The following is a 27746-nucleotide window of genomic DNA, read 5'->3' as shown; positions in this document are numbered from 1 at the left end:
GACCAGGGTGGTGGTCGGGGGAAGCTGGGTGGGCCAACACCTTACCATGCCTCCCAGCGAAGTTCTGAGCTTCTAGGGGTGAGTAGGGCCTGTTCTCCCTGTGCCTCGAGGGCCAGGCAGTCATAACGGGCACTGCAGGCTGAAGGGTGGGGGGCATGTGACCTTCTGTCTTTCAGCACTGCTTTAAAGGACACTGCATCTGGCTGACACCTGACATCCTCAAGCGAGATGGCAACTGGGGCGCCTGGAGTCCATTTGGCTCCTGCTCGCGTACCTGCGGTACAGGTGTGAAGTTCAGGACCCGTCAGTGCGACAACCCACAGTGAGTTGGCCCTGATGTTTCCCAGCCTTCCTCGGTGGCAGCTGTGGTCCCCAAGGGCCCTTGCTAGCCAACTCTATCCTGCAAGGCCCCTGCAGATGTCAGTTCTGGAGAGGGTGTGAGGGCAGACAGCTCTGGCCCCTTCTCATCTTCCTGGGAGGGACTGAGACTTAGAGAGTGGAGGGCTCATGCCACATAGCCTGCTGGGGCCAGAGCCAGCTCTGGAGACTTGGAAACCTGGTCTTCTGACCTGGTGGCCTAGGGCCATTCCTCCCACTTGGCCTGCATCCTACTCTAGACACCGACCTCCTCTGCTCTTCTTGGTTGAGGGCATCAGGAATAGGAGGTGGAACAGAGATGGGGCAATGGGGATAAAGAGGAGGGCTCTCTCAGGCCCCAGGATGCAGGGAGCCTGAGCAGGAGAGCAGCTGTTTGCAATCAGGCAAGAGGCAGGGTCAGTGACATGCCACCCATTCCCAGCTGCCCAGGGGAGAAACAGCCTGGAGAGGCTGCCCGAAGGCCCGCTGGACTCCCACCTCCACCCATGCTCCCCTTCCTGCCTCCCAGGCAGGCCCCATTCCCTGTGCTATCCTCAGAGCGCCCCTGGGGCTATAACACTTGCCTCAAGATGAGATTGACAAAACAAGAAGTTAGAAGCTCAGAGGCTACAGGGTGCTGGGTGAAGACTTCCAGGTTCTGGTCCAGGGTGCACAGTCAGAAGAGCAGATCTGGCCTGACAACCCCTCTCGCCCCCCACCAGGCCCTGACTCCTCATGGTGCCTGATGCTGGGCTCTTGGGGTCCAGGGGACTCACCCCCAGGTCTGGCCCTGGGGGAGATCATGCAGGTTCTGGGTGCTCTATGTTCTGTCCCTCCCCACCTGCGCACTCTAGGGATTTTCTTACCCCTCTGGCTGGTTCAGCTTCTCGGTGGCAGCAACGGACAGGGGCAGCAGTGACGTGAGCAAAACTGCTAGAACTGCCTGCCATTCCATCTGTTCACAAACACTGTTGGGCCTGGAGAGTAGCTAACCCCTGGCCAGTGCCAGCATTCCGTGCACATCAGTGACCATCAGACAAGAAAGATGCGCCACACAGAGCTCTGAGCACGGTTCATGTATGCCAGCCTCACTTACATCTGTGGGGAATATGCACAGCTGCAGCTCCCAGAGCATTTCAGAGCTCACAGGCCCCACACAGCCTCTTTGTCAGCAACGCCAGTGTGCCCCGTGGGCCTCCCATTTCATGTGTCCTCCTGGAGATGACAGCTGGGCCTTATGCTGCCCCATCTTTAGTTGCTGCTCCCTGGCTGAGTAGCTTTTCCTGGGACACTGTGGCCAGTGCGAAGACTCCTGAGGTTCCCAGCTGGGCCCCCGCTCACTGGATTGAGTTCCCTCTGTGTTCTTTGCCTTGCCACTCTTTTGATTGCAGAACTGCAAACAGTCTACAGCATGAGCTCAAGCTCTTCAATTTCTCTTCCTCCCTGGCCTCCCCTGAATTCTCCAACTCACATTCTCTTTTGGAATTATCATGGCTTTCCATTTGAATCTGTATGGCTCCTGTCTGGGCTGGCCAGGGCTCCAGCGACAGCCCAACCTCTTCCTGCTTTTTCCTGCGGCACAGTGCCCCTGGGCTCCCCACACCTACACCCAGGGCTGCACCCCCTCCTGGTGATGCCCTGGTTGGTGCTGTCATTGGTCTGTGGTCCCATCAGTGGCCCTGGTGTAAATCTCAAAGTCACCCTTTCTTTCATGGTTCCCATCAAACACCGAGGCCTCTTGGTTCTTTCTCCGCAGATTTCTCAGATTGTTATTTCCACTGACTTCCCCTGAGAACATGGCACTGTGCAAGGAGCCTCATGGAAGCCAACCCCTTCCATCATTCACTCTCCAATGCTATATGCTATACATCCATCATCACAGCAAAACATGACTTTTGCCCAAGTCTCAGGGGGGGCCTTGGGTTCCGCTTGGCTGAAGCCCCCCAGCTCCTCCCAGGGTGCTGACCTGCCACGCCCCATCACCCTGCCTGCCGTGGGCACCTGTTGGCCACCAGCTGGCGCCTTTCCTGTGGGGTTAGTGCTTTGTGGACTGCTGATGTTCTCAACAAAGTAAGGAAATTACAGAAACACGGCCCAAGTTTTCTTGAGATGGAGGAAAGCTGGAGATGGAGTGTCCACTGTGTACCTGACACTTGTTAAGAACACTTGTAGCAAGATTCCACTACTTCAGAATTGCTCCGAGTTCCCAGCGTGCGTGAGGCCCAGGCCCAGGCCCCGATGTAGGGGAGGCTCACCCAGCTCCACCACCCTGGGGCTTATGGCCGGGGGCACAGCAGAACCTAAACACCCTGTTACAGCTGACTGGTGGTTCACTGTCACAGCTACAGGAGCTGGGATGGGGGTGGGGGGTGCACAGGGGCTGAGTAGATGCTCCCTTCCCATGGGGCCCCCGAGAGAGGATTACCAGCGCCTTCTATAGTGATGCTCCAAGGCCCTGGAGGCTGGGGGATAGCCCAGGTCCTGCGGCTGGGACAGGGCAAGGCTGCGTCCCTTCGCTCAACAGAGCTGCCCCCTGACCCACAAGGATCAGGGATTCCCCCCAGATCCCACAAGTGGCACCCCGTGTGCTGGCCTCTTCCTGGCACCGAGCTGTAAGACCTTTCTGCTTTCTCCTCCAGCCCAGCCAATGGGGGCCGCACCTGCTCAGGCCTTGCCTACGATTTCCAGCTCTGCAACTCCCAGGACTGCCCTGACGCCCTGGCTGACTTCCGTGAGGAGCAGTGCCGGCAGTGGGACCTGTACTTCGAGCATGGTGACGCCCAGCACCACTGGCTGCCCCATGAGCACCGGGATGGTGAGCCCTAAGGGGAGTGGGCATTCAGTGTACAGGCCAGGGCTCACCTGGCCACTGATTCTGCATGGGCATCCCAGCAGAGCCCACCCTGGGCAGGTCGGCTGCCGGCTTGGGGCTCACGGCAGTACTGCAATCCCAGAAGAGCCAGACAACTGCACCTGGCAAAGGATGCAGCGGAGGGAGCGGGGCCCAGCTGGCCCCAGGCTCCTGTGCTCGCCACCCAGTGGACAAGGCTAGCGTTGCGCCTTTACCCCGGCTCAGCAATGAGGAGGAGGGCAGGGGCGGAGCCTGCCAAGGAATCAGGTTACTTCTGACCTCTCATCTTTCAGTGGGAGCTCTCAGTTCCAAGTGACTTGAACTGGTTTAAGCATCAAAAGGCATTTGTTGGCTCCTAGAACTGAAAAGTCTGGTAGTTTCAAGCATGAGAGTGTGTGTATTTCATTTGGGTCCCCCTCCCACTAAATGATGGAGAAACACAGTTTCCGTTCCTTCCAGGCATTGGGCAGAGGAGGGGAGTGGGGACTGGGGCGTGCTCTGCTGTCTCCATCACCCCATGTGTGTCACACCGGCTGAGCACCTGTTGCAAGCCCCACATGTGTATTCAAGGAGGCGGTGCCAGAGCAGACAGATTCCCCCTCTCAGAACGAGGCTTTGATCTGGCGAAAATTCAAATAATGACGTGGTGTCATAGTGACCTCGGAGGTAAATGCTGAGAAGGGAAGGTGCCAGGGACCCGAGACTGAATCAGGGGGCATATTATTTGGGGTTTCAGAGGTTGACTGAAAAGGGTCTCCAGGTAGAGACCTGGCAAACAGCCCTTTTCCCTTCCCCTCTCTATATGGGGGTATCTGGGCAGGGTCTCGGGAATCTGAGACCTGGCAGCAGCAACAACAGCCTGGCTCAGTTGGGAAAAGCTCTTCCTAAGTCCCACACAACAGGGTCACGAAGGGGGTTGCAGTTATCTACCCCCTTTCACTTCCTCTCCCGGCCCAGGGCAGGCATGTAGGGGGGCGGGTGAATCGTAAGAAGACCCTCCTGGGTGAGAGTTTCTCCTTGCAGGGTGCTTCCCTTTAGCAAACTTGGGAAGGAAACTGCAAGCAAAGTGAGCCGTGCAGCTGGCCCTCCTCACCAACACCCCGCTGCTTCCCTTCCAGCCAAAGAGAGGTGCCACCTCTACTGTGAGTCCAAGGAGACTGGGGAGGTGGTGTCCATGAAGCGCATGGTGCATGATGGGACGCGCTGTTCTTACAAGGACGCCTTCAGCCTCTGTGTGCGCGGGGACTGCAGGGTGAGTGCCACCAGGCCAGCGCGGTGCCACGGGAGCAGGGGCAGCCGCAGCTCAGGGCCTCAGCTTTCTGGGGCTCTGGGAGGATTCGCTGAGTTTGAGCTTGCAAAGTGTTGCAAACGGCCTCTAGATCAGGGCAGGCTCTCAGCAAATGTTGGTTCCCACCCCCTGCTCCCCCTCTTCATGACAAGGGTTCTCAGACTTGAGTCTGAGGAACCACCTGAGGAGCTTGGGGCTCCACCTCAGAGATTCTGCTTACATAGGTCGAGGCTGTGGCCCAGAGCATGAGTTTTTACCAGTTTTACCCCGTGATCTTGATGCACATGGTCCCTGGGGGACCCCTTGTGAAGCACTGCCATGTCCTTGCACTCCTCTGGGCACTGGACAGCTTACTCTCAATCAGGGTGGCCCACCATGGCTCTCGTTGGTTTGGCTCTTTGTAGAAATGCCCTGCTGTGTTTTCTGTTACTTTATGGTCTTTGGCTTCAATCTTAGGCTGTTACAAGAGACGGCTGTGAGGCACACTCGGCACAAAATAGTAATGTGAGTGCAGAACTGGCCCGTCCCCTAGAAATACCTGGAAGCCTCTGTGTAGATGGCACTGATCGTAGGTGTCAAAGAGGCTGATTCTCATCTTACCTTCCTGCGAAACAATTATCCTCAGGATGTCCCTGGCAGAGAGCCTGGCAGAATGCCGCAACCCCCTGGCGGAGACGGATGAGGCTGGAAGAGCAGGGAGGTGGGGTGTGGAGTAGCTGGAGGCAAGCTCAGGGATTCTCTCCAGGCCCGTGATTTCAGTAGGACCGCAGCCAGCCGGGAGGGCAGGCCATACAGTCCGCTCACACTCCGAACACTCAGCCAAATACTTAAAGTCAGCAGTGTCTCCCCTGTACCTGAGGGGTTTTCATTGATGGAGGTGACCAAATGATGACACAGAGAAGTCAGTGCCATTGAAAGAACTTATTACTTACATTTCCTGAGGGAAGGGTATGGCATGCTGTGCAGGACCACATGGAGAAGAACCAGATTCAGTTGGGAGGCAGAGAGGGAGAAGGAGAAAGTCTGAGCCAAAGCTTTTATTGGGGTTTCCATGGGAAAAGCAAGGCAGGCACAGTAAACAGCTTGGGATTGGCCAGTTTGAATAATTCTGGCAGGAGTGGTCTCTAGATTCCTGGTATCTGACCCTGGGATGATTTAGGGCAGAGACATATTGGCTTAGTGTGTGAGAGTTTGATAAAGGGAGGAATCAGTTGGTTTGTGTATGAAAGGTGTGCTTCCATTGCTGTCCCTAAGAACTGGCTAGCTAGCCCTGGGAGGGGTGGCCTCTTCTTGACTAGCAAGATTTTTAAGATGTCAAAACATCATAACACACAGAAAATATTAAAAACTGTGATTAAGAGAGGCCGTAGCATGGGAAACATTTAGTAGTGGAAGTAGCTTTAGATGGCAGCTGTGCGTATGGTACGAACATAACAGTGAAGTAGGAACACTAATTCACCCTCTTGGTTAGTGGGCGTGTCTAGAGCTTCACTCCTGACATTGACAACTGGAGAAGAATAGGGTATTTCATTAATCAGTGGTGATTTTGAACAGATAACAGTAGAATGATAGAGTTTTGCATAATTAGAAAATGTTTACATTTATATATGGTCACGTTGCAAAAGTTAGAAAACAAAGGAGACAGAAAGGTTGAAAACACACAAAGGAAATGGGAGTAATAAGATGAAATGTAGGAGTCCTCACAATACATGGGAATGTGAAACTGTTCTTTTAAAAGAATCTAATATCCAAGTGGATGCTGTCAATGCGAGAATATCAAAACACAATGACTCAGGAAGTTTCAAAGAGAAATGACAGCAAAAGACATGTCAGGAGAATAAAGACACACACACACACACACACACACACAGCAGGGAATCAGGAATTAAATGAGGCCATAAAGATTCTGATTCCAATCCCAGCTTGGGGTATTTTCCCCCACATGTCCAACAAGCAATTCTCTGACACCAGCTGGATGTTGTGGGCTGAAAAAAACTGCATAATGTGAGAGATGTTAGTTAAGTTTTATTTGGGGCAAAATGAGGACTATAGCTCTGAGGAACTGCTCCAAAGAGGTAAGCGGAGGTCAGTATTATACGTGAGTTTAGTGAAAAGGGGTACGTGCAGTCAAGCACACATTGTGGCAGAGGCTTGCCGCTGGTCACAAGAAGGTTGCTGCTAGTCACCAGGAGCAGATGTCGCCATTAATGATTTTGGTGCTTTCTTAGATAGAAGATGCAAGAATCTATGGGTTCATAAAATCTTCTCCTGAAAATATCTAACTCTCCGAAGGCCTGTTCTGTCAGTTTTTCCCAGAGCACAAGAGTGCCTCATTCCTGATCTCCACGCTGAAATCCTTTCAGGTGTGTTGAAGGTCAGCGACTGCAGTGGCTAGTGACCTAATCCTTTGTAGAAGCAGAAGGCAAGTGCCAGTTTGTAGTTGGCTGTGTCCTACAATTTAACTCAGTTCTGACACTACCTACCTGGAGATAGCATCAGATCCCACGGGTTAAGGCCTCAGTCCTATAAGACGGCCCCCGCCTTCAGATGCCAATCATAAGTCCAGGTTGTCACCCGTGCTTCTGATGAACAGGCTGTAGATTGGAGGTTTCAACAACCCCTTCCTTGGGTTCAATTAATTTGCTAGAGTGACTCTTAGAACTCAAAAAACTGTTACTAGATTACCAGTTTATTATAAAGGAATATAGCTCAAGAACAGGCAGAGGGAAGATGCTTAGGGCAAGGTATGTAGGAAGGAATGGAGCTTCCAGGCCCTTCCAGGGCGTGCTGCCGTCCCCAAATCTCTATGTATTCACCAACCCAGAAGCTCTCCAAACCCCACCCTTTGGGGTTGTTATGGAGACTTCATTACAGGCATGACTGACTACATAATGGGTCACTGACCACCTACTCACCCCCCCACACCATAAAGACAGCTTTATGGCTCTCACCACAGGAAATTCCAAGGGTTTTAGGAGGTCTAGCCAGAAACTGGATGAAGACCAAATATATATATATATATATATCATATATCACAACCGCCCTGGCTGGACAGGAGGTCCTCCCCTCCCTCCCTTCCTCTCCCTCCTCGCCTCTTTCTCTTCCCTCCTCCTCAGCATCAGCTTCATCCTTCAGGCAACGTGTGACTGTTTCCAAGGACCATATCCTCTCATCTGGGCAACAGCCCTGGCAGGGCTTGCTGCTCTGACTCCATGTCACAAATGTGCAAACAAACTCGAAGTTTCTCTGAGACTGCATAGCCAGGAAGCGGCTCTGTAGCCCCTTCATAGTCTAGAGACCCTGCCCTCAAAGGTCTTTGTAAGACAAAAGTCAGAAATCAAAGAGCAAAACTAACACAATATTGCAAAGCAACTATGCTCCAATAAAAAAATTTTTGAAGTGTGTATTTTAAAAAAGCAAAAATAAAATATGAAAAAGATATATCAAAAAAATAAAAATAAATCAAAGAGCAAAGGGAAAGGAAGCAAAGGGAAGCAAAGGGAAGTCTCACAAGAGGCGGTGATAGGAGCATCCTGAGGGGTGAATTGGCTCTGGGCTTCCTGGCAGCCAGGGCAAAGAGGGAAACCTGTGATGCTGTGGCGCGCTCAGGACAGACGGCGAGCAGACCAGCTAGGAGGAGTGGTTGTGTTCCCTGCTGAGTGTGGTCATGGATATGAAAGTGGCCTCAGGCAGTGTGTTCAGGCCCAGGGTCTGCTCCCCTCAGAGCCCTGGGGCCCTGGGAATGGTGTGCTATTGGCAGGGCTATAGAGAGTAACAGAACCGGAATTTGTTACTGCCTCTACCAGGTGGCCCCGGACAAGGAACGTCCCTGCTCTGTGTGGAACAATTTTCGATACTAGAGTGGACAGTGTTGAGAGGATTGGTTGAGAGAATGAAGGCAAAAGTGTTCCTACCAACTCTTGTCACCTCCTGCCCAGACACCCCGAGACAGACTGAAGAGGACACTGTTTCTGGGGGCCGTGTGAGGGAGGGACATCTTGGTCTAAGCTTTGGGTGCGAGCCCTGGAGGGACCGCCTCTGGGGCTGCGCTGCGTGGACAGCCGGGAGAAGGGGCAGAGGCCATGTCTGATATGCCTATTAGGATGCCAGCGTGCTGTGGCAGAACAGCCTCAGGACCAGGCCCTATTTAGGCTGTACAGGGCCCTCCACAGGTCACACTGTCCGGACAAGTGGATGAGTGAGGAGGAAAGGCTGGTCCTTGGGTGGGCACACAGGGTCTGTCTTGCTCCAAAGCCCCCTCTCCTTCCCCTGCATCCAGAACTGCTAAGAAGTGATACCCAGACCTGGGCTGTGGAGGGAACAGGTGGGGAGAGGGGGTCTCGAGTGTACACTGCACCTCCCCACCCCTCTGCAGAAGGTGGGCTGTGACGGGGTGATCGGCTCCAGCAAGCAGGAGGACAAGTGTGGTGTGTGTGGAGGGGACAATTCCCACTGCAAGGTGGTCAAGGGCACATTCACACGTGCGCCCAAGAAGCTCGGTGAGTGCGCCCCTCCCTCCCCCTGCCCAGGGCACCCAGGCCTGAATGTCTATAGCACCTGGCCAGGTGACTCTGACTGGGTTCTCAGCTGTTTGCGGGAGAGGGGGTGTAAGTCTGGGAGGGTGAGGTGGAGAGAGAATCAGGTCAGGGGCAGCTGCACCAGGCCCCAGGGTGGGTGGGGACAGGGATAATGCCAGGGTATATGTTCACAGGGTGGGTCTTAGAAGTCTTTATTTGAGGACACCCTCCCCAGCCCTCCAAGGCTTTCCAGTCGCCAGCTGGCCTCCCTTGCTCACTGCCCCCAGCCACCTGATAGCATGACTTTGATGGGCTCGTCAGTGCAGCCTGTGGCCTAGGGACATGTAAGCCTGTCCCCACGGGGCCACAGGATGGGGCTGGGGAACTTGGGGTCCCTGGCCAAGGTGGGCTCTGGGAAAACAGACCGCTTGGTGAGCCTCCTTCCACAGTGGTACCTCCGTCTGGCTTCAGTGCTCTGGGTGGGCTTGCAGCAGCTGACTACTCTACCTCTGTCCGAAATGGTGAGAAGCCACTTTGGTTCACCTCTTTTGGAAGAAGGCCATGGGATAAACCTGCCAGACTCCACTCAGAGCTGGTGCCAGGGTGCAAGGAGCTGACCTTCTGCGTCGCCCCACGTGAGCAGGCTGTCTTCAGTTTGCCGATTAAGCTGCCGAGGTCCAGGGAGGGCAAGCAGTTTGCTGAAGGCCTCCCTCCTGGATGTGGCACTTAGCTCCGTGCCCAGGTGTGACTCCAGGGACACTCACGAGGACGCCCACTAAGTTTTCAATGGAGGAGGCTGAAGGAGCACCTAGATTTGAAGATGAGCAAAGGGCTGTGGCTGGCTGGGATGTGCTAGCTTTCCCGTGGACCCCTCTCTGGGTGGGCAGTCAGAACCCATAAAACAGTGGGGTCTCTGGAACCACCTTCGAGGGCAAGGCCCTCCTGGCATGGTCTGCATTCGACGGCCTCTCCCTTCTCATTTGGCTTTGTCTCCCCACATCCCAACAAAGGTTACATCAAGATGTTTGAGATCCCGGCAGGAGCCAGACACCTGCTTATCCAGGAGGCAGACACCACCAGCCACCACCTGGGTGAGTGTCGGAGCCCAGGCAGTGCAGTGGATCTGCAGCCTGACACTTCCGGGGATCAGGGGCCCGGCTGAGAGGCGTGGCTGCAGCCCCATCTCCCCTGTCCCTGGCCTGGCCCACCTGGTGGACGTCTCCTGGAGTCATTTCCCAACGGAGAGGCCAGGGTTGGGATCAGAGGGCTTCCCTGGCAGCAGCTGCCACACCTCCCCACCCTGACTCCATCTCAAGGCCAAGGGGGAAGCCCCCTGTCCACTGGAAGGCAGGCAAGGTCCTTAAGCAGCGGCTGCTAAGACCACCTGGTAGATGGGCTCCCATGATGTAGTCGCGTTTTTTCATTTAGTTTCATTTTAAATTCAAGTGATTCTTTTGGAATAGGAATTCCTGGCATCTGTTGAAAATTTGGATGTTCTAACAACTCTGAGTGCCCCCTTCTCACATGGCAGCCCCTGTGGGGCTGTGCTCCTCCAGGCTGCCTGGGGCTCCTCAAAGGGGCTTCACCCATCCATGCCCCCCACCAAGTTGTAAGGCCAAAGTAGGAAGTGATGCCGGGGTCACTGAGGGGACCCCATACAAGTCCCTTCCCCCAATTTGGGTCCTGACCTTCCTCCCTGTGCCCTGGAGGCCAGACTGGGTCAGGGGCTCCATGACTGCCTCCATCTGGCCCCCGCCACTGAGGCGAGACAGACACCACTCTTTTTAATATGAATTTTTCTTTCTTCCTTATTTTAAGAGGAGACTTTATGTTGCTATCCCAAAATGCAAAGCCAGTGGCACTTGCCTTAAGTAGAAGGCGAATATGAAAGTTGATCCCTGAAAAAAAAGACACTTCTATCTAAACACTGTTTCCTGCCAAGGGCTCTCCCTGCACAAGAGGAGGGAGGGTTAGTGACAAGCTGAGGACCTCCTGGCTCCCGCTGAGGCTCTCAGGGGATTCTAGGAGACTTGTGAAGGGAATGGTTTCCTAACTCTGTGATCCCATGATTTTTGTGCCCAGTCTGTGACACCACCTAAAATCTTCCAGCAGACCCCCAGCAGACACCTTCCACTGTGGGAAGCGTGGGGCTTCCTAACCAGTGGACTCTCGGCTCCTAGACCTTCTTTGTGGTTGCCTAGTGGCCTGAGTGGTCCCCGGGCCAGGTCAGGCCTCTTTGGGTTGTAGGGAACTGGTGGGGACCCAGGCCAAGCCACAGTTACCAACGGGGTGGGGAGATATATGGGATGTAGGCTCACCCCAGGGAAGGAAGCCCTCACCCAGCCCTGTGCCCTGGTGTCCAGCAGATGCCCCTCACCCAGGCGGCTGGGGCAGGGAGGGCAGTGGCTCTGAGAGCCCATTGAGTGTTCCAAGTAGACAGCAAGGAGGTGGCCTTGATGCCTGCCGAGTCCCTTGCCATGTAGCATCTCCTTCAGGGCCTGAGGGGCAGATCCAGGAAAGGGCCCTGGGCCTGGCAGAAGGGCAGGGTTAGAGGGAAACTTAGTTTTGGCTGAGAGACAAAGGGCAAGTCAGGTTCTGAAGGTGATTTGGGCTGTCAGTGGGACTGACGGGCCCCTGGCAGAAGACAGCTGGGAGACGAGGGGCTCTGCTCCCTGTAACTCTCCCAACCTGTTCAAAGCAGCATACCCTGCCAGCCTTCCCGCAGTTCTGCCCCCGGGTGACACTGGCTGTCTTCTGCTGTTCTCAGCCGTCAAGAACCTGGAGACAGGCAAGTTCATTTTAAATGAAGAGAACGACGTGGATCCCAATTCCAAATCGTTTATTGCCATGGGTGTGGAGTGGGAGTACCGCGATGAGGACGGCCAGGAGACGCTGCAGACCATTGGCCCCCTCCACGGGACCATCACTGTCTTGGTAAGTCGAGGCGGGGGTCAGGCCCACTGCCTCCTGGCTGCCCAGGCAGGGGGCAAGTAGCTGCTAGGGAAGGGATGGAGGGGTGCCCGGGAACCCTGAGCCTCCCTGCATACTTTGGACCATGCTCTGAACGGCCTCTCTGGCCTGACTTTTGGACCAAGGGTCTCTATCTCTGTGTCAGAGCAAGGAACAGACATGGAGCCACCAGTTGGACTCTGGGCCCTGTATCGACCCCTGGCTGACTAAAGACAAAATCCCCTGCAAGCGATTAGGTTTCCCCCTCTGGGTGACATTCATGACCACTTTTCATCATGTTTATTCACGTCTGCCACTGTATCCAAACCCAGCCACTCTCTGGGGGTGACCAGTGGGGCTCAGGAAATTGGACTGCTAGACCCAGGTCACACTAGACTTTGTCCCTGAGCAGGACTGGACCCCGGGTCTCCTGAGTCCAGGACCACAGGCTGCTCCTGGTGATGGGAGTACAGAGGGGGCTTGATTTCCTAATTCACTTTTTAAAAATTAATTTTAATTGCATACATAATATATTTTATCAGTAAAAAAAGTTAAAACACTACAGGTAAGGCTCAGGTGACTTTTGCCCCTCTGTTAAGGTGAGCACACCATGGTTGGGTTCAGGCCCCCGGATCCAGCGGCCCACACCAGAGTGCACAGCTGTGGGGATGGGGTGTTTCACGTGCACTGTGCTCTGCTCTGCTTACCTCGGCTACATGTACTTTTCATCTCCAGAAACGCCTTTGGTGCCCTGCCTTTGTCAGTGCATATACAGTCAGGCTTCAGTATCTGCCATTTCTGTATTGGTAGATTCACCTACCGAAAGTATTTCTAATCCCAAAATCAATACAGGCGTACCTCAGGAGATACTGCAGGATCGGTTCCACACCACCGCAGTAAAGCGAATATGGCAATAACGCAAGTCACATGAACATTCTGGTTTCCCAGCGTGTGTGATAGCCTTAGGTCTAAAAAAAACAATGTACATACCTTGATTAAAAATACAAAACAAAAAATCAGTTACAATAATAACATCAAAGATCACTGATCAGAGATCACCATAATAAAAGTAATACTAATGAAAAAGTTTGAAATATTGTGGGAATTACCAAAACGTGACCCAAAGACACAAAGTGAGCAAATCCTGTTGACAAATGGAGCCAAGAGACTTGCTGGATGTCGGGCTGCCACAAAAGTTTAATTTGTATGAAAAACGTAATATCTGCGAAGCGCAGTGAAACAAAGCACCATAAAGCGAGGTCTGCCTGTACTTGCAGTGGAGCGGGAGAAAATGTGAGGAGGCCGAAACAGGCAAGGCTCTGCTTCTTGTTTCAGCTCCTACTGTAAACAAGCGTCTTTTTCACACTCTATTTACTGCCATGTTGTTCGCATTTTTGTGCTTTTGGGGGATGATTTCATTGTTTAAAATGGCCCCAAGCATGGGTCTGGTGTTCCTCTGAGCAGGAAGCTGCAGGTTTGCCCTAAGGAGAGAACGCATGTGTTAGATGAGCTGCATCCAGACACAAGTAACCAGGTGCTGGCCGTGAGTTCAGTGTTAATGAATCAATGGCATGTACTAATTAAGGTGTCTTTAAACTGAAATGCACATGGAATAAGCTTATGCATTGACTGTTAATGAAACTGTCACGACCAGAGGTTCGCAGGCCCTGACACTATGTTCCCTTGAGAGCAGCAGTTCAGCACTGGCAGATTCGGTGTTTGCCGGAACTTTCTAGAACCTGACTACCATGAATAACGAGACTTGGCCGTGCATGTTCCTCGGGCTGACCTTCCTAACCTGGTCGCCAAGGGAGGGTGGTGGTGGGCAGACACATTCACGTCCGTCTCCGGGGCAGGTCATCCCGCAGGGGGACGCCCGCATCTCGCTGACCTACAAATACATGATCCATGAGGACTCGCTCAATGTGGAGGACAACAACGTCCTGGAGGACAATTCCGTGGGCTACGAGTGGGCCCTGAAGAAGTGGTCTCCCTGCTCCAAGCCCTGTGGTGGAGGTGAGGGGCCTTCTCAGACTTGGGGCCCCGGAGGAGGTCGGGGCCCAGCGGGAGGGCTCTCCTGGATGAGGAGCTTCCTAAGCCCATGGTCCCTGCTGACAGCCTGGCATGAGAACACTAGACCCAAGCCAGTGACCTTTGCCTGGGTGACAAGGGCCTAGCCCCACTAGGGAGGTGGCAGAGGGTGGGCGGGAAGAGCAGGGCAGCCAGGGGGCATGTGTGGGGCTTGGATGACACCAGCACCCACCTGCATCGTGTGAGAGGGAGGTCTGGCCTGGCGGGAGGTGGTTGTGAGGGTGGCTTGGATGGATTACTATGACACCACGAGGCAGGTCACAGGAAAGGCTCAGGCCATGCTGGAGACCAATGAAGAGGCCCCCTCTGCAGAAATCCCTCCTTTCTGAATGCAGAAAGGCCTTTCCTCGCTGGGGCAGGGCTGGGTGCAGAGAGGTCCCACTGGCCTTAGACCTCAAAGAGTCCACAGTTGGGTGGGACATAACAGACAGACAGGAAGTTCTGATCTGCCCAGTGTAGTCCCTGCTTCTAGGGGGCTGGAGGAGATAAAAGGCAGGAGAAGAGAGCTCAGCCTGCAGGAGCAGGTGGCCAGGACAGACCTCCTTCAGGTGCCATGAAGGGTCCCAAACCTAGACAACAGAGGGAGTTTGCACAGTGGGCGAGGCACCCATGCCGGGTCCAGGCAGATGGAGGGCTCATCTTCCAGTGCTCCTGCCTGGGCGGATGGCACCCCAGCCTTCCCCTGAGCCTCCCGGCCCCCTGGATTTTATCAGCACATCCTGTTGAGTCTCCCTACTGCGTATCTCTTGGACTCATCTGCTGTTACCATCTTCCCAGTCCTGGCACCATCCTCGCTACCCAGCTGGCCCCGTGTGTCCACTCTTGCCCTCAGAGTGACCTATGAAAGGGGCAGATCAGACCACACCCCTTTCTGTTATCACAGTTTTCGGCAGCTTCTTCTGCTCTTGGGATAAAAAACAAAATTCTCCTCATGGCCTCCAAGGTCCAAGCAACTTGCTGACTTCTCCCACTGCCGTTGGCACCCCCAACCCTTGCTCACTCAGCCCTGTCCACACTGGCCTTAAGTGCTTTCCCTGGACGCGCTGTGCTCCTGCCTCAGGGCCTTTGCATAGGCCATCTCCTCCCCGGGGAGTCCCCTCCACCACTTTCCTACTAAATCACCACACCTCCATCCTCTGTTTCCTGGGACACCCCCAGATGCCCAGGCTAGATCAGGCTGCCCAGTCATATTCTTTCATGTCTAACCCACTAGGCTGAGGTTTTGAGACTTGGCACTGTTGACGTTTTGGGGTCTATAATTTTCCGTTGTGAGGGGTAGTCCCGTGCATTGTAGGATGCTGAGCAACATCCCCAGCCTCTACCTGTTAGATGTCGGTGGCATCTCCTCCCCCAGTTGTGACAACTAAGTGTCCCAGACATTGCCAGATGTCCCCGGGGCAAAATCTCCACCAGTTGAGAACTGCTACACTAGACTGGCTGGAGGAGCCTTGCAGGCTGTATTCCATGTTTAGCCAGGTCCGCAGAGCACATTAATTCAAGGTGGGAGTAAATGACTAAACAATGGGAGAGGAAATAGAACCTTCCCTCCTGCCCCAGGAAGCCAGCCAAGGGGCAGGAGAGAAGGGGGCTACTCTCCCTGGCCTGTCACCCTCACTTGGCCTGGGGTGCTGGGTAAACACCAGGCTAGATGTATCCCTGCCCGACCCCCACCCCCACCCCATTAGCAGGGTGGGGAGAACGGGGCTAAGTGGCCTGAGGAGCCGCCCCTCCACGCCTGCTGGAGGACTCATACTGTCCCACTGAGCCCCCTCGAGCTCTCATCTTCAGGGTCCCAGTTCACCAAGTATGGTTGCCGCCGGAGGCTGGACCACAAGATGGTGCACCGAGGCTTCTGCGACTCCCTCTCGAAGCCCAAAGCCATCCGCCGGGCTTGCAACCCGCAGGAATGCTCCCAGCCAGTGTGAGTGCCAGGGCTCCCCGGCCCCCAGCCCCGAGCCCCGCTAGAGGAGGGGAGGGAGAGCCCTGGGGCTCCTGTGGAGGGTGGTGCAGGATCTGGTTCCCTGGATGCTCTGGGCCTCACGTGCCCTGAGGCGTTTGACAGATGCTTTCTCACTCACCATGTTCTATGGAGTCTAAGATGTTGCAGGCTGTGCAGTGCCCCCCAGCTTCAGACCTGCTAGACGGAAACAATAATGGCATCTTAGAAATAACAACAAGTGGTAATGCTCAGGTGGGGAAACTGAGGCTCCGAGGGTGCAGGGCTTGCTTCTGGTCCTGTGGTAGGTGTTTTCCAAGCAGCTCATTCCAGAGGCTGAGGCCTTGGAATGGCCACAGCCATGACCCTCCGGCTCTGGGGTTTGACAGGGCTGCATTTCTGGGCCCAGGTTCCTTTTGCAGGACCCTGAGTGGGGAAGATGGTGGGTAAAAGGCAGGTGGGGGCCATTCGGGGACAGGCGCTGAGGGTGTCCAGGCTGCTGCCCGGAAGGGTTGGTGATGTCAGCGGAAGCTGAGGTCAGAGGGCAGAGCCAGGAGCCTAAGAAGGGACAGAGGCCGGCTCTCCATGGCCACACCCCAACCAGGATCTCCCAGCCGTGGGCATGCTTGGGGTTCATTGTCTACAGGACCTCAGGCAGGGGCCCAGCTAGCCTCCAGGGCACCTTCCTGACAGTAGGTAAAGATGTGCCTGGAGGAGCAGGCTACCTTGCCTCTGTCCACCAGGGCCTCAACCAGGCTGATTCTCCAGGGGCTGACCGTTTGCTGCTCTGCCCTGACAGGTGGGTCACGGGCGAGTGGGAGGCATGCAGTCAGAGCTGTGGGCGGACGGGCATGCAGGTTCGCTCCGTGCGCTGCGTTCAGCCACTGCACAACAACACCACCCGCTCCGTGCACACCAAGCACTGCAATGACGCCCGACCCGAGGGCCGCCGGGCCTGCAACCGTGAGCTCTGTCCCGGTCGGTGGCGGGCCGGACCCTGGTCCCAGGTAAGCAGTGCCTCGGCCCTGTGTCCTCAGCCCCCAAACCAAGCTTGGGTGGGACTGAAGTGGCCAGGGCGTTCCACCTGGGCCTGGATGCAGTTCTTGCCCTGGGCCACATCCCGTAAGTCTCAGGGCACCCGTGGTTCCACATCGCTATGGGAAACTCAGTGGAATTTGTATCTTTACTCAGCAGGGTAGAGGCTCCCATGCTTCTGGAGACAGGACCCCCAGGAGACTGGGGACAGCCTGGGCTCCAGGAAACAAAGGGAAGCCTGGGCTTTTGTCTCTGGGGGCCAGAGGTGTGGCTAGAAGGCTGGTCAGACTTGCAGGAGGAAACACGGGCATGGGAGGGCTTAGACTTGGGCTGGAAAGGATAGTCTCGGGCTGGAGGAGCCGTTCTGGGGGCAGGACTGAGCTGATGTGAGCACTGACATCCAGCCCCCGGGCCTGGTGGGTCAGGAGTAGCCAGGACCAGCCTTGGGCTCAAAGATTTGCTCAGAAGTTGCTGTAGGCATGGTTATGCTTTATTACAATGAAAGCACACAGCGTAGAATCAGCAAAGGGAAAAAGTGTTTCGGTGAAGTCTGGAGGAAACCAGGTACAAACATCTAGGTATCCAGGATTTTCACTGGGAATCAGTCACATAGTCATCGGGTGCCTGCGTGACTGACATCAGTTACTGAAGCCTCAGACCCCAGAGGGAAAGCAGATGCTCACCATAAATCATCTTGTTGGTGTAAACCAACCGAACAAATTGGTGCAGCCTGATCCAAGGCCTCAGGCACGCAACAACGCTCTTACCAGACAGACCATTCCATGAACTTAGTTCCCAGGAGTTGCCCAAGGGCCAGCCCTGAAAATAGGCCTTTCTTGGGACTGGGCAGGTTTGAGCAACCCGGTCTGCTGGGTCAACCCTTTGTCACACACAAGGCGAAGACTTGAGACTCATCCTTTGGCAGGGCTGGGCTGAGTGGTGAGCAAGGCCCCGAATCTGGGCATGACTGCTCCTTCCGGCCCCTCCCAATGTGGTGAGGCCAAGGGGGCCTGAGACTGGAGGGGACAGTGAGGGTGCTGGTGGTGTAGAACCTTGCGTCCAGAGGGAGGGAGGGTCCGCTGCCGAAGCCTCCTGGACCCAGGAAGAGCTTTCCCAGTAGCCCTCGGTGCATAGCAGCCCTTCTGGGCTTTGGGCCTCCTCTAGCCAGAGGAGTGAGGTGCTCGTTGAGAAGTCAGAAGGTGCCAGGCCCTATCTGGCCCTGCATATTTGTTCTCTCTAACTCACTCGAGAGCCCAGGAGACTGAGGCAGCTGCCCGGGGCTAGGGCAAGGCAGGGCGGGCCTCTAGCTCACCCTCTACTCTTCATGCCTCCCCACCTCCCACGTATTGTGGGGTCACCCGCTTGGGGAGCCCTTTCAGACCCAGCCTAGTGTGGGAGGCGGGCCCTGACCTGTAACCCTCCGCCTGCAGTGTTCGGTAACCTGTGGCAACGGCACCCAGGAACGGCCGGTGCTCTGCCGAACCGCGGACGACAGCTTCGGGGTCTGCCGGGAGGAGCGGCCCGAGACGGCCAGGATCTGCAGGCTTGGCCCGTGTCCCCGTAAGCCTTCTGCACGCAGCAAGTCCAGGGGAGGGGAGCTGGTCCAGGCAAATGCGGCTCTTCCCACAACTGGTCGAACTCAGCTTCTGTGAACTTGAAGGAGAGGCTAAGCCCGCCCAGGCCTGGGCTGGGACCTTTCTCTGGCAGGAAATGGAAGGAACTGGCATTTGCCATGCTCATCTCCAGGCCAGGCCCTAGTGAAGGATGGTGTGGACTCAGCCCATCCCTGCCTTCCTGGCACTCCCTTTTGGTCTGGGAGACAGAAACCGGATTCACAGTGACTGCACATCGGGGCTCAGCCCATGCCCATGCGAGTAGGGGGTGCCTGTATGAGTAGGGGGTGCCTGCCGCCCTGCAAGGAGAGCAACCAGAAAGCTGGCTGCATGTAGATGCCTGGCCAAGTGCTGGACACACGTCAGCTCTTTCGGTCCCCGCAACAGTTGAAGACGTAGATCCAATCATGAGTCCCTTCTGCAGAGCAGGGAGCTCGGGGGGTCAGGTGTGCCTCCCCCCGCTGAGGAGGGGGTAGAGCCAGGATTCACTTGTTCCCAGCACTTCCAGAGCCAGCAGTCAGGGCACTGCTCAGCCCGGAGCAGGGCATGGTGGGGACTTGGAGGACAGTACAGAGATAAGGAGGCACTGGTAGGGCCTGCGTGTGGGGATAGTAGCTAAAGCTACTCTGCATAGCTGACACCCAGATACTTGGTGTGGCAGAGGCAGGACTGGTCCTGGACAGGGTGCTTGGGGCCCATCTGTGCCTAGGGAGGCCTTGCAGGCCACACTGGGGAGTTGGGGCCCTCCTGTCACCCCGTCCCTAGGATGCCAGAATCCAGGGAGCCCTTCTGCCTGGGGTGGGTGGGTTGGGTGCTCAGCCCTGGTGCCCCAGCAGCCAAGACTCCTTTCTTTTCCCTCTAGGAAACATCTCTGATCCCTCCAAGAAGAGCTACGTAGTTCAATGGCTGTCCCGACCTGACCCCAACTCACCAGTCCAGAAGACCTCGTCAAGTAACCGGCCCGTTTATAACTCTGTCTCTGCCCTCCAGTGCATGCCCTGCGCCTTGTGGAGCTTGCCGTGGGCTCCCCTCCTCTCTTTCTATGGAAAACTGCCCTGACTCTTCCTGAGCGCTCTCTTGGTTGAATCTGTTTTCTCTGGGCCTCTGTGCTCGGCTGTCCCCTTTGGAGCCGCCTGGCCGGGAGGGCCAGTCTCGCAGCGGCACGTCCCGGGGCACCGGCCTCTTGTGGGGGTGCCAGGACCTCGTGGTGATGGCTTTTAAAGGGGCAAAGATCTGTCGCGGTGCTGGAGGGGCCAGAGGCCAAAGTTTGAATGTGACCACTTGGTGACCGCCTTGCGGGGGCCACATCCCTCCAGGCTGGAGCTGCGGGTCGGAAATCGAGGCAGAGCCCGCCCATCCCCTTTCAAACGCCGCCTACCAGCGAGGCGAGGCCAGAGGGGTCTCGCGGGTGTGCAGTTTTGCGTCGCCGTCCTGCGCGCCCGGCCCGTTTCCGGCAGTGTGTCGGCGGCTCCCTGGCCACCTCTGCTGTTGCTGCTGCTGCTGACCCTGTGCTGTGTGTCCTCCTGACTCGTGTGACAGTGGCCTGCTTCCTGTGGCCTTTGTGTCCAGCTCACACAACCCTTGGCCCCCATACGCTGTCCCCTTGGGGGTTCAGGTCAAGCAGAGGAGGCAGGGGACGTGTCCCCGCAGTGGGACATCAGGACACACCACCACTTCCATTCTCTGTCCATTCGCTCCAATGGCCTTTCTCATCGTGCACACACGACCCCGTGCACGGGCACGAGAGAGTGAGAGTGAAAGGCTGTCTCACGTGGATGCGGCCACCTATCCGTGTGAACAACTACAGAATTACCTCAATTTTTATCGCTTTTTTGCTTAGATAAAACTATGTAGAAGATGCCTTAAAGTTGAAAGGTAACAGAATTGGCTGCTAGCAACCCAGGCAGGAGGCAGGCAGTGCAATCTAGAGGGAGGCGGCCCGCTCATCCACCTTTGGTCAAGGGTAAGGCTTCCCAGTCCAGTCTGTACAGGGCCCCAGGCACGGGCTCACCTCTGCGGAAAGGAGACCCGCTCCGTGGCCCGAGCGGCCCTTCGGCGCTGACTGTTGTTGGAGCCCCGGGCACTCTGCTGCCGGCGCTGCCTTACACCAGAGGGCGACTGGCCTGGCCCTGGGCGTGACCAGTGTAGCACTCCCGCCGGTCACCCCCCACTCGCCCCAGCCCCGTCCCCTGTTCATAGCATCCCCGCTGGACAGCGCCCAGCCCTCCCCTGGCACTAGTTACTGTTATGTAAATACTCGGTGTAACACATACTAATTCTCATGACTGTTAACTTCCAACTTTGACTTAGGCAATGCAAGTGACATGAGTGACTCTGGGAAGGTGCAATACGGTCCTGAGCATCGTGCTCTCTGTCTATATGCACTTTGGTTTATCAGGGATATTTTATTAGTGTTTTGTATGTATTCAATGACGTATTATATAGGTTCCATTGTCGTTGCTTTTCTGGTTTTTTTATGAGACAACGTCAGTGTGTGCCAAAGTGACTGTGAAAATGACCTTTTACTCTTACTAACAGTGGAAAGACTTCCTGTCATGCATCCCACAAATAAACTCAATAAAAGTTCCGTGAAACTGGGTGCTTGGGTCTGGCACGCTGCTGCCTCCTTCTCTTCATCTCTGTGACCGACGGCGCTGCAGGGCTGCAGTGCCGTTCTGGTCCATTACTTCCTTGGTTTCTGATTCCAGTGACTTTCCTGTCCCCCTTACCCTGCCCAACATAGATACGGAGGGCCCCTCCCCAACTGAGGCATGTGCCCCCTCCTCAGGCATTTTTCAAAATGTGACAGCAGCCCATGCAGACACCCCCTCCGGCATTCTGAGTTTTGAATCCTTGGTGCTAAACAAGCACCTTGCAGGAACACCTTGGCTGTCTTCTTGTGGATAAGTTCTCACAGTTGGGAAAAGGGCCCCGTGTGAGCTTCTCCCCATCTTTGGGATCCCAGCCCGTGGAGTGGGAATATGGGGTTAGTAGCTGAGACAGTGTCCAGGTCACCGTGCCCTGAGCCACCATCAGGCCACTGCCCTGGTTCCTGGCACAGCTCTCAGCCTTGGGCTACCTGTTCAGGGAGGGAACAGGTCTGTCTGGCCCGGGTAGGGGCTGGGCTAGCCTTAGGAGAGTCTGGGTTGGGAGAAGGGCAAGGCAGCCGAAGGTCTGAGCGCCTGGCCTGCGACATTCGCACACGGGTGTGCTCAGCTGTGCCTGCCTTGTCTCCCGAGGCCTACAGGGCCTATGTGTCCACTCCCCTTGCTGACAAGGACCACACAGCAGGTCAGGGTCCAACCAGGGACCTCCTAATCTGGGGCCTGGGCCATGTCCTGCCAGGGGGCATCTCTCCCTCCCTTTCCCATGAAGGGGTCCCATTCCGGGGAGGAGGGAGGTCATGAGAAAGGACGACCACCCAGGGCCATGGAGACAGGCATCAGGGCACAGGGCCGGGTTCCAGGTGTCAGCCTTCGTGTGGGTGTCACAGTAGCTGTGGCTGGGGTCAGTCTGCCCAGAGCTCTGATCATTGAAAGACTCCCACCCAGCTCAAGAGGCAGGAGACCAAGACAACTGTGTCTGACGAACTGCGTCCACTAAGTCTCCTTGCCCAGACAGATCAGGAGAAATCCCTGCTGAGGGCACCTTGCTTAGAGCTGCGGGCAGGCCACCAACAGGGCTGCTCCAAGAAAACTTTTATTACAAGACCAGGTGGAGGGTCCGACTTGGCCCACAAGAGTGGTTGGCAGACCCTTACCCTAGACTGATGTGACACCCGCTTCTCGGATCCCAGCCTGGTGAAAGACAAGTGAGGGAGATGCTTGTTATTTGTGTGAAGGAAGAGGCACAGGTGACAGGAGAGGGTGTCTGTGTGGCAGGGGTGACCCCAGTCCCAGCAGCACGGCTAGGCCTGGCTGCATCCTTGTTGAGGTCTATGCCTCTGGCCTCCCCGCCCCAGCTGATGGCCAAAACCTGGGGGAGATGCTGCACCTAGTATTACCAAAGCACCCTTGTGTCTCCCTGAGGGCTGTCATGGTGGTTTCCACATGCTTACCTCAGTGACTGCCAGGGAGGGGAGAGGGACCGGGAGGGAAGAAGGGATCAGGGGCTCTGAGCATGCTCCACCCAGCTTCAAACAGGACTCTTCTGGTTTCATCTGTCTCAGATATTGGATATCTGTGTAAAATTTTATCCAAGGTTTTAAAACCCTGAAAGCCACATCTCAGCATCTTTTAGTCTGGTTTCTGGAATCGACCCTCAGCACAAGGCCATCTGCCTTTCCCGTCCACATGTGGGCCTATTTCTCCATCTCAAGGTTAGGAAGACCAGGGCTTTTCCTAAACAGCCTATCTGTCCTTATCTCTTCATACTCTGGGTCCTGCACCTAGTCATGTTTCCTCCTTATTTTGGCCACTTAGAAGCTCAGAGTCCAGGTTGGGTCCCTCTCTGATGATACATGCCTCTGTGTATTCTTCTTCCCTGTAGCATTGCCATTCTAAAATCCATGTTTTCCTTATTTTGGACTTGCTCAGTTATTCACATTGGTCTTTTTCACATTTATCCATTCTTCGATTCACTGTTCTAGGCTCTGGTATAAAGGGGCATCCAGATACAGCTCGGGGCTCTGCCCTTTGGAGCTATCAGGATAATGAAAAAGTCAGACATTAGTTACCTTATCTGACAACTAAATGTGGACTTGGTAGCTGGGATGGAATGCTGGGAAGGGGAGACCCATGGCACCATAAGACCACATGCTGGGGGATTTAACCTCCAAGGGAGGTCAAGGGATGCTTGCCTGAGGAAGATGTGTTTCAGCTGAGCCTCGGGGATAAGAGGAAGAGGGGAGGCACAGTATGTGCAAAGACCCTGTGGCCACAGAGAGCACACTGCAGAGCAAGGCAATCAAGGCCTGAATGAGACTGGAGAGGTGAAAGGGATGGGTCCTTGCCCTGAACACAATGGAGGGGCAATACAAGGGCTTCAGACTGGACGGTGACATGGTCACATCTCTGGCTGAAGAACATCATTCTGCTTGCAGCAGGATAGCTAGATAAGAAGGAGGAAGAATGGAGACAGGCAGGCAGAAAGGAAGCTCTTACCATGTTGCAGCCCAGAGGCAAGGTAGCTTGGCTCTGTGGAGGCAGGAGAGAGGGGAGTGTGGACACATCTGAGAGCATCAGGGGAAATACTGACAGACCTGGAGATGACCGGACAGGGGATGCCCGGGGTCTCGCTTGTGTGCATGAAGGGCCATTCTCTGAGATGGGTGGTGCCAGTGAAGGCCATGGGCTTGGGACGGACACGTGGAATCCACTTCTGGGACCACAGGAGTTGAGGGGTATCTAGTAGGCTGTTGTATCCAAGTCTTTGAAGCTCCGGGAGTTTGAGGTTAGTGTCCAGCTAAGTGGGTTGCCAGCCTGTAAGGGAAAATTATAAGTTGGAGCAATGGCCATGCAGAGGGCAGATATCAGAACCACAGACCCTGAATGGGAGGGGGCCTACCTGTCTGTTATTGTGGGAAATTTCAGTGAGCTAGCATAGCTTCACATGCAGATGTAGGACGTGCCCTGTGTTAGTGCACAGAGTAACCATGTCAGATGTGGTCCCCATCAGTGGCTACCCCTTCCCTCCCTCCTTCCTTCCCATCACCCCTCTTTCCTTCCTTTCAGTAGGAAATGAGGTCACCTGGGAGACTGAGGGGAAAGGAGGGCACAGCAGAGGTTTATGTGGGAAAAGTTTGAAATGCCCATTATGAAGAATAGAGAGTGACTGAGCAGGGAACATAGTTGGAGGGTTGGACCTATTGAGGTCAGTGATCAGGAATTTATACTGGATCAAATATCCCCTGTTATACTGTTAATGACTTATTCTTTTATGTTGAATGCATTTTTGTAAATCATCTCAATTTTTGTGTTGTGTGTGGAATTAGGTGCTAAGGGAAAGGGAAGGGGGTAGAAATTCAGGAAGAAGACAGAGTGAGAACAAGAGGAGTTGGATGGGTCATATTAATACAGCTGCAGCCAGGGCTGGAGCCAGGCCAGGGGGAAGACAGCCATGAGGAAAGAGGGAAAGAGAGAGACAACAGTGGCCTCTGCAGAGAGTCAGGGCTCTGCATACAAGACAGACCGTGGATGACCAGAACTTGGGTGGGAAAGAAAGGGGAGGATGTGCTGGGAAGGATTAGTCTATGTGAAGGCCTCAAGTTCTGGAGCACTTTGGAAAACGGACAGAAGGTCAATGAGGCAGGGCCATGTGGTGGACGGAGCAGTGGCAGGACATAAGGCTCTCAAGTAAGTTGAGGCAAGAGGAAAAAATCCCAGATAAGTCTGCATGATTTTTAATTTCTCTTTAGTCCCTTTTCGGAAACAAAGATCATCTGGAGAGTTTGGGTGAGGATGGGAACAAAATGTGGAGGAGTATGGTGAGGCCACAGCCAAGGCTCTGGGGTTTGCTCTTTTGGGTGTTAGGAATTGGTTCTTTTAGGTTTAATTTTGTTATAGTTACTGCTTAAAGATTACTGTAGAGTCAAACTATGCCAAAGAATGTCATTGGGGTTACCACTGGGATATCAAATGTGAAGATCTGACAAAGTCCCATTCTTTAAGATGAGCTTGGAATCACTCCCTGAGAATAGACAGGCCTCATTTCTGTCTCAAACTTTGAGAGATACTGAAAAATTTGCACTCAGTCAGGGCCTGCTTGGAGGAGGGGAGCATTTGCTCACAGCTTGTGTGGCAGCACTCAAGGGCGGGGTCCCCGGATCCACCCTGCCCAAGGGCTGCCCGATATCAAAACCACACAGGCTTTCTGTGTGAGCTCGCTTGCCTCTGTGCTGTCTCTGGGCTCTTTCAAATGCCTCCTCAAGAAAACTGCTTCCTGTGGGGGAACAAGGTCCCCCTTATCTGTCCTTTGGTTATTTGTCCCACTTTTCTCTTTCAGAGGGCCGCTGCCAAGGTGACAAGTCAATGTTCTGTAGGATGGAAGTCTTGTCTCGCTATTGCTCCATCCCAGGCTACAATAAGCTGTGCTGCAAATCCTGTAACCTGCAAGACAACCTCACCAATGTGGACGACAGGGCAGAACCACCCTCTGGGAAGCACAATGACATTGAAGAACTCATGCCCACCCTTCCAGTGCCCACTCTAGTCATGGAGGTGCAGCCTCCGCCAGTCACACCCCTGGAGGTACCTCTCAATACTTCCAGCACCGGTGTGACTGAGGACCATCAGGAAACCAATGCTGTGGATGTGCCCTACAAAATCCATGGCCTGGAAGATGAAGTCCAGCAACCCAACCTAATCCCTCGACGACCGAGCCCATACGAAAAGACCAGGAACCAAAGAATCCAAGAGCTCATTGATGAGATGAGGAAGAAAGAGATGCTCGGAAAGTTCTAATAAAATGGAAAGATAGCATCAATAGAATTTTTTTTTTTCTTGCTTATAGAGATATTCCATGGGATGGCAACTGCTGTGTTGTGGAGATGAAGTCAGATTCCTGATTCCAAAAGGTTTTGGGAAAACAAAGAGGGAGAATAATGTAAAAAAAAAAAAAAAATATATATATATATATATATATATATATATATATGTCCTGTACTGGGGTTGAGTGTGGGGTGAAGAGGAATATAGAGGTTCTACAACCCCCATCAATGAGGGAAGGCAGGAGGGATAACTCGGAGAGAGAAAACATTTGCCCCAAGTTTCTGAGCAAGTGTTTGGGAATCTTCTTTTCCTTGTGGTGACAAGCCTGCTGGAGACGCGGGACATTTCCTACCAATCTGCAGACCAAGACACAAGCCCCATGGGACTCTTGGGAGAAACGATGATTTATTTGCTAAGTGACCAGTCACTAAAGCTGAGTGTGGTGAAGTGGAGGCTGTGAACTCCAGTCTTCGACGTGGTGGGGCAGGTGATGAGGGTGAGTGTGGTGGCCAGCCGGCTCTCCCAGGCCTCTCTCTTCTTCACTAACCCTGGCCTTGCTTTTCGCCTCTGGCCAGCCTGGCCTCAGACCCAGGGCTCCCCAGAGAGGCTCTCCCCTTCCCCAGGTGCACTGGAAGGATGAGGGAGGCATGCGCTCTGCTGGAAAATCCAGTGAGTGGGCAAGGCTCTCTTTTCTGTGTGTGTGAACATGCAGCTTAAACGTCCCAAAATTACAAGACCCAAGCACATTAGCTCCTTAGCTAGGCCTAGCCTGACATGTAATTCTTAAGCTTTTCATGTCCAGGAAAGTTCTAAAGCCTTTGTATTCTCACCAGTCATAGACCTTAGAGAACTCTTTCTTATTTCATTCCCCATTCTGTGGATGAGAATACGGAGGCTCAGGATAGGTGCTAAAAACCTTTATCAGAACCTGTGCATGTGTGTGTGTGTGTGTGAACCTCTGCATGTGGTCTAAGGAACAGAGTAAGGGGTTAAGAAACAGTGAAGGGACATCTGGGATGATGCTTAACCTTCCAAATGGTTGAAAACTAGCCTCCCCATCTCCCCAGCGCAGCCTACCTCTCTCCCCTCTGCCACCATATTCCACACTTGCTCATAAATGTCCCGGTGTCTCCAAGGAGCTTGCTGGCTCCTAAGAACCAAACTGGAGAAAATTTTTCTGAATTCTCTCATAGTATCACTTCTTTAACAAGATGTAGTGTGAAGCACTTCTGCACCCTTGTCTCTTTATCATTAGGAAATGTATCCATGGATTTCCCTCGTTGGTTGAAGCCATGGCAGCTGGTGCTACTCACGGGCTGAAGGACTGGGCAGTGCTTGCTTGGGTCCGTCCTAGAATGTCGAGGAAGCTCCGGACTAACCCTAGCCAGAGTATTACTCAGTTTACCCAGCTTGGGGGCCACAGAACGGGAACACTCCCTTCTCAGATCACAGCAGAGCAAGGCTGTGTTTCTTGGGGGCTGGAAGACTTCCAGGAGGGGCCCCAGGTGGGACACACCCAGGGGGATCTCTCTTCTGCTGCAGGAAGAAAGATGCCTTCTGGGAACTGTAGGCCAGGTGGCCACGGCCCTGTATGCCATACTCAGTGCCTTGGGCCATATATCCACAGAATTCTCTAGACTAGATGGTCCTCAGAAGTCTCTCTGTCAATGAAGGCAGTGTTC

General features: G+C 54.4%; 1 protein-coding gene across 2 annotated transcripts in view; it reads left to right on the top strand.

Moving 5' to 3' along the window:
* Positions 1–26064, top strand: part of ADAMTS2 (ADAM metallopeptidase with thrombospondin type 1 motif 2) — a 230715-nt gene extending 204651 nt beyond the window's left edge. For both annotated transcript variants that reach the window (XM_059060511.2, XM_067032199.1), the window contains exons 11-22: positions 177–322; positions 2997–3172; positions 4327–4460; positions 8872–8995; positions 10024–10104; positions 11781–11947; positions 13819–13978; positions 15842–15974; positions 16789–16996; positions 18455–18584; positions 19500–19589; positions 25580–26064. In XM_059060511.2, the coding sequence (XP_058916494.1) occupies positions 177–322; positions 2997–3172; positions 4327–4460; positions 8872–8995; positions 10024–10104; positions 11781–11947; positions 13819–13978; positions 15842–15974; positions 16789–16996; positions 18455–18584; positions 19500–19589; positions 25580–26037 (2007 nt within the window). In that variant the 3' untranslated portion in view covers positions 26038–26064. The remainder of the gene's footprint in view (positions 1–176; positions 323–2996; positions 3173–4326; positions 4461–8871; positions 8996–10023; positions 10105–11780; positions 11948–13818; positions 13979–15841; positions 15975–16788; positions 16997–18454; positions 18585–19499; positions 19590–25579) is intronic.
* Positions 26065–27746: the final 1682 nt, after the last annotated feature.

This window comes from Kogia breviceps, chromosome 4 (genome assembly GCF_026419965.1).
Source record: "Kogia breviceps isolate mKogBre1 chromosome 4, mKogBre1 haplotype 1, whole genome shotgun sequence".
In the NCBI taxonomy this organism is placed as follows: domain Eukaryota; kingdom Metazoa; phylum Chordata; class Mammalia; order Artiodactyla; family Physeteridae; genus Kogia; species Kogia breviceps.
Note: the sequence above shows the minus strand (reverse complement) of the source record. Positions and strands in the feature narration are given on the sequence as shown.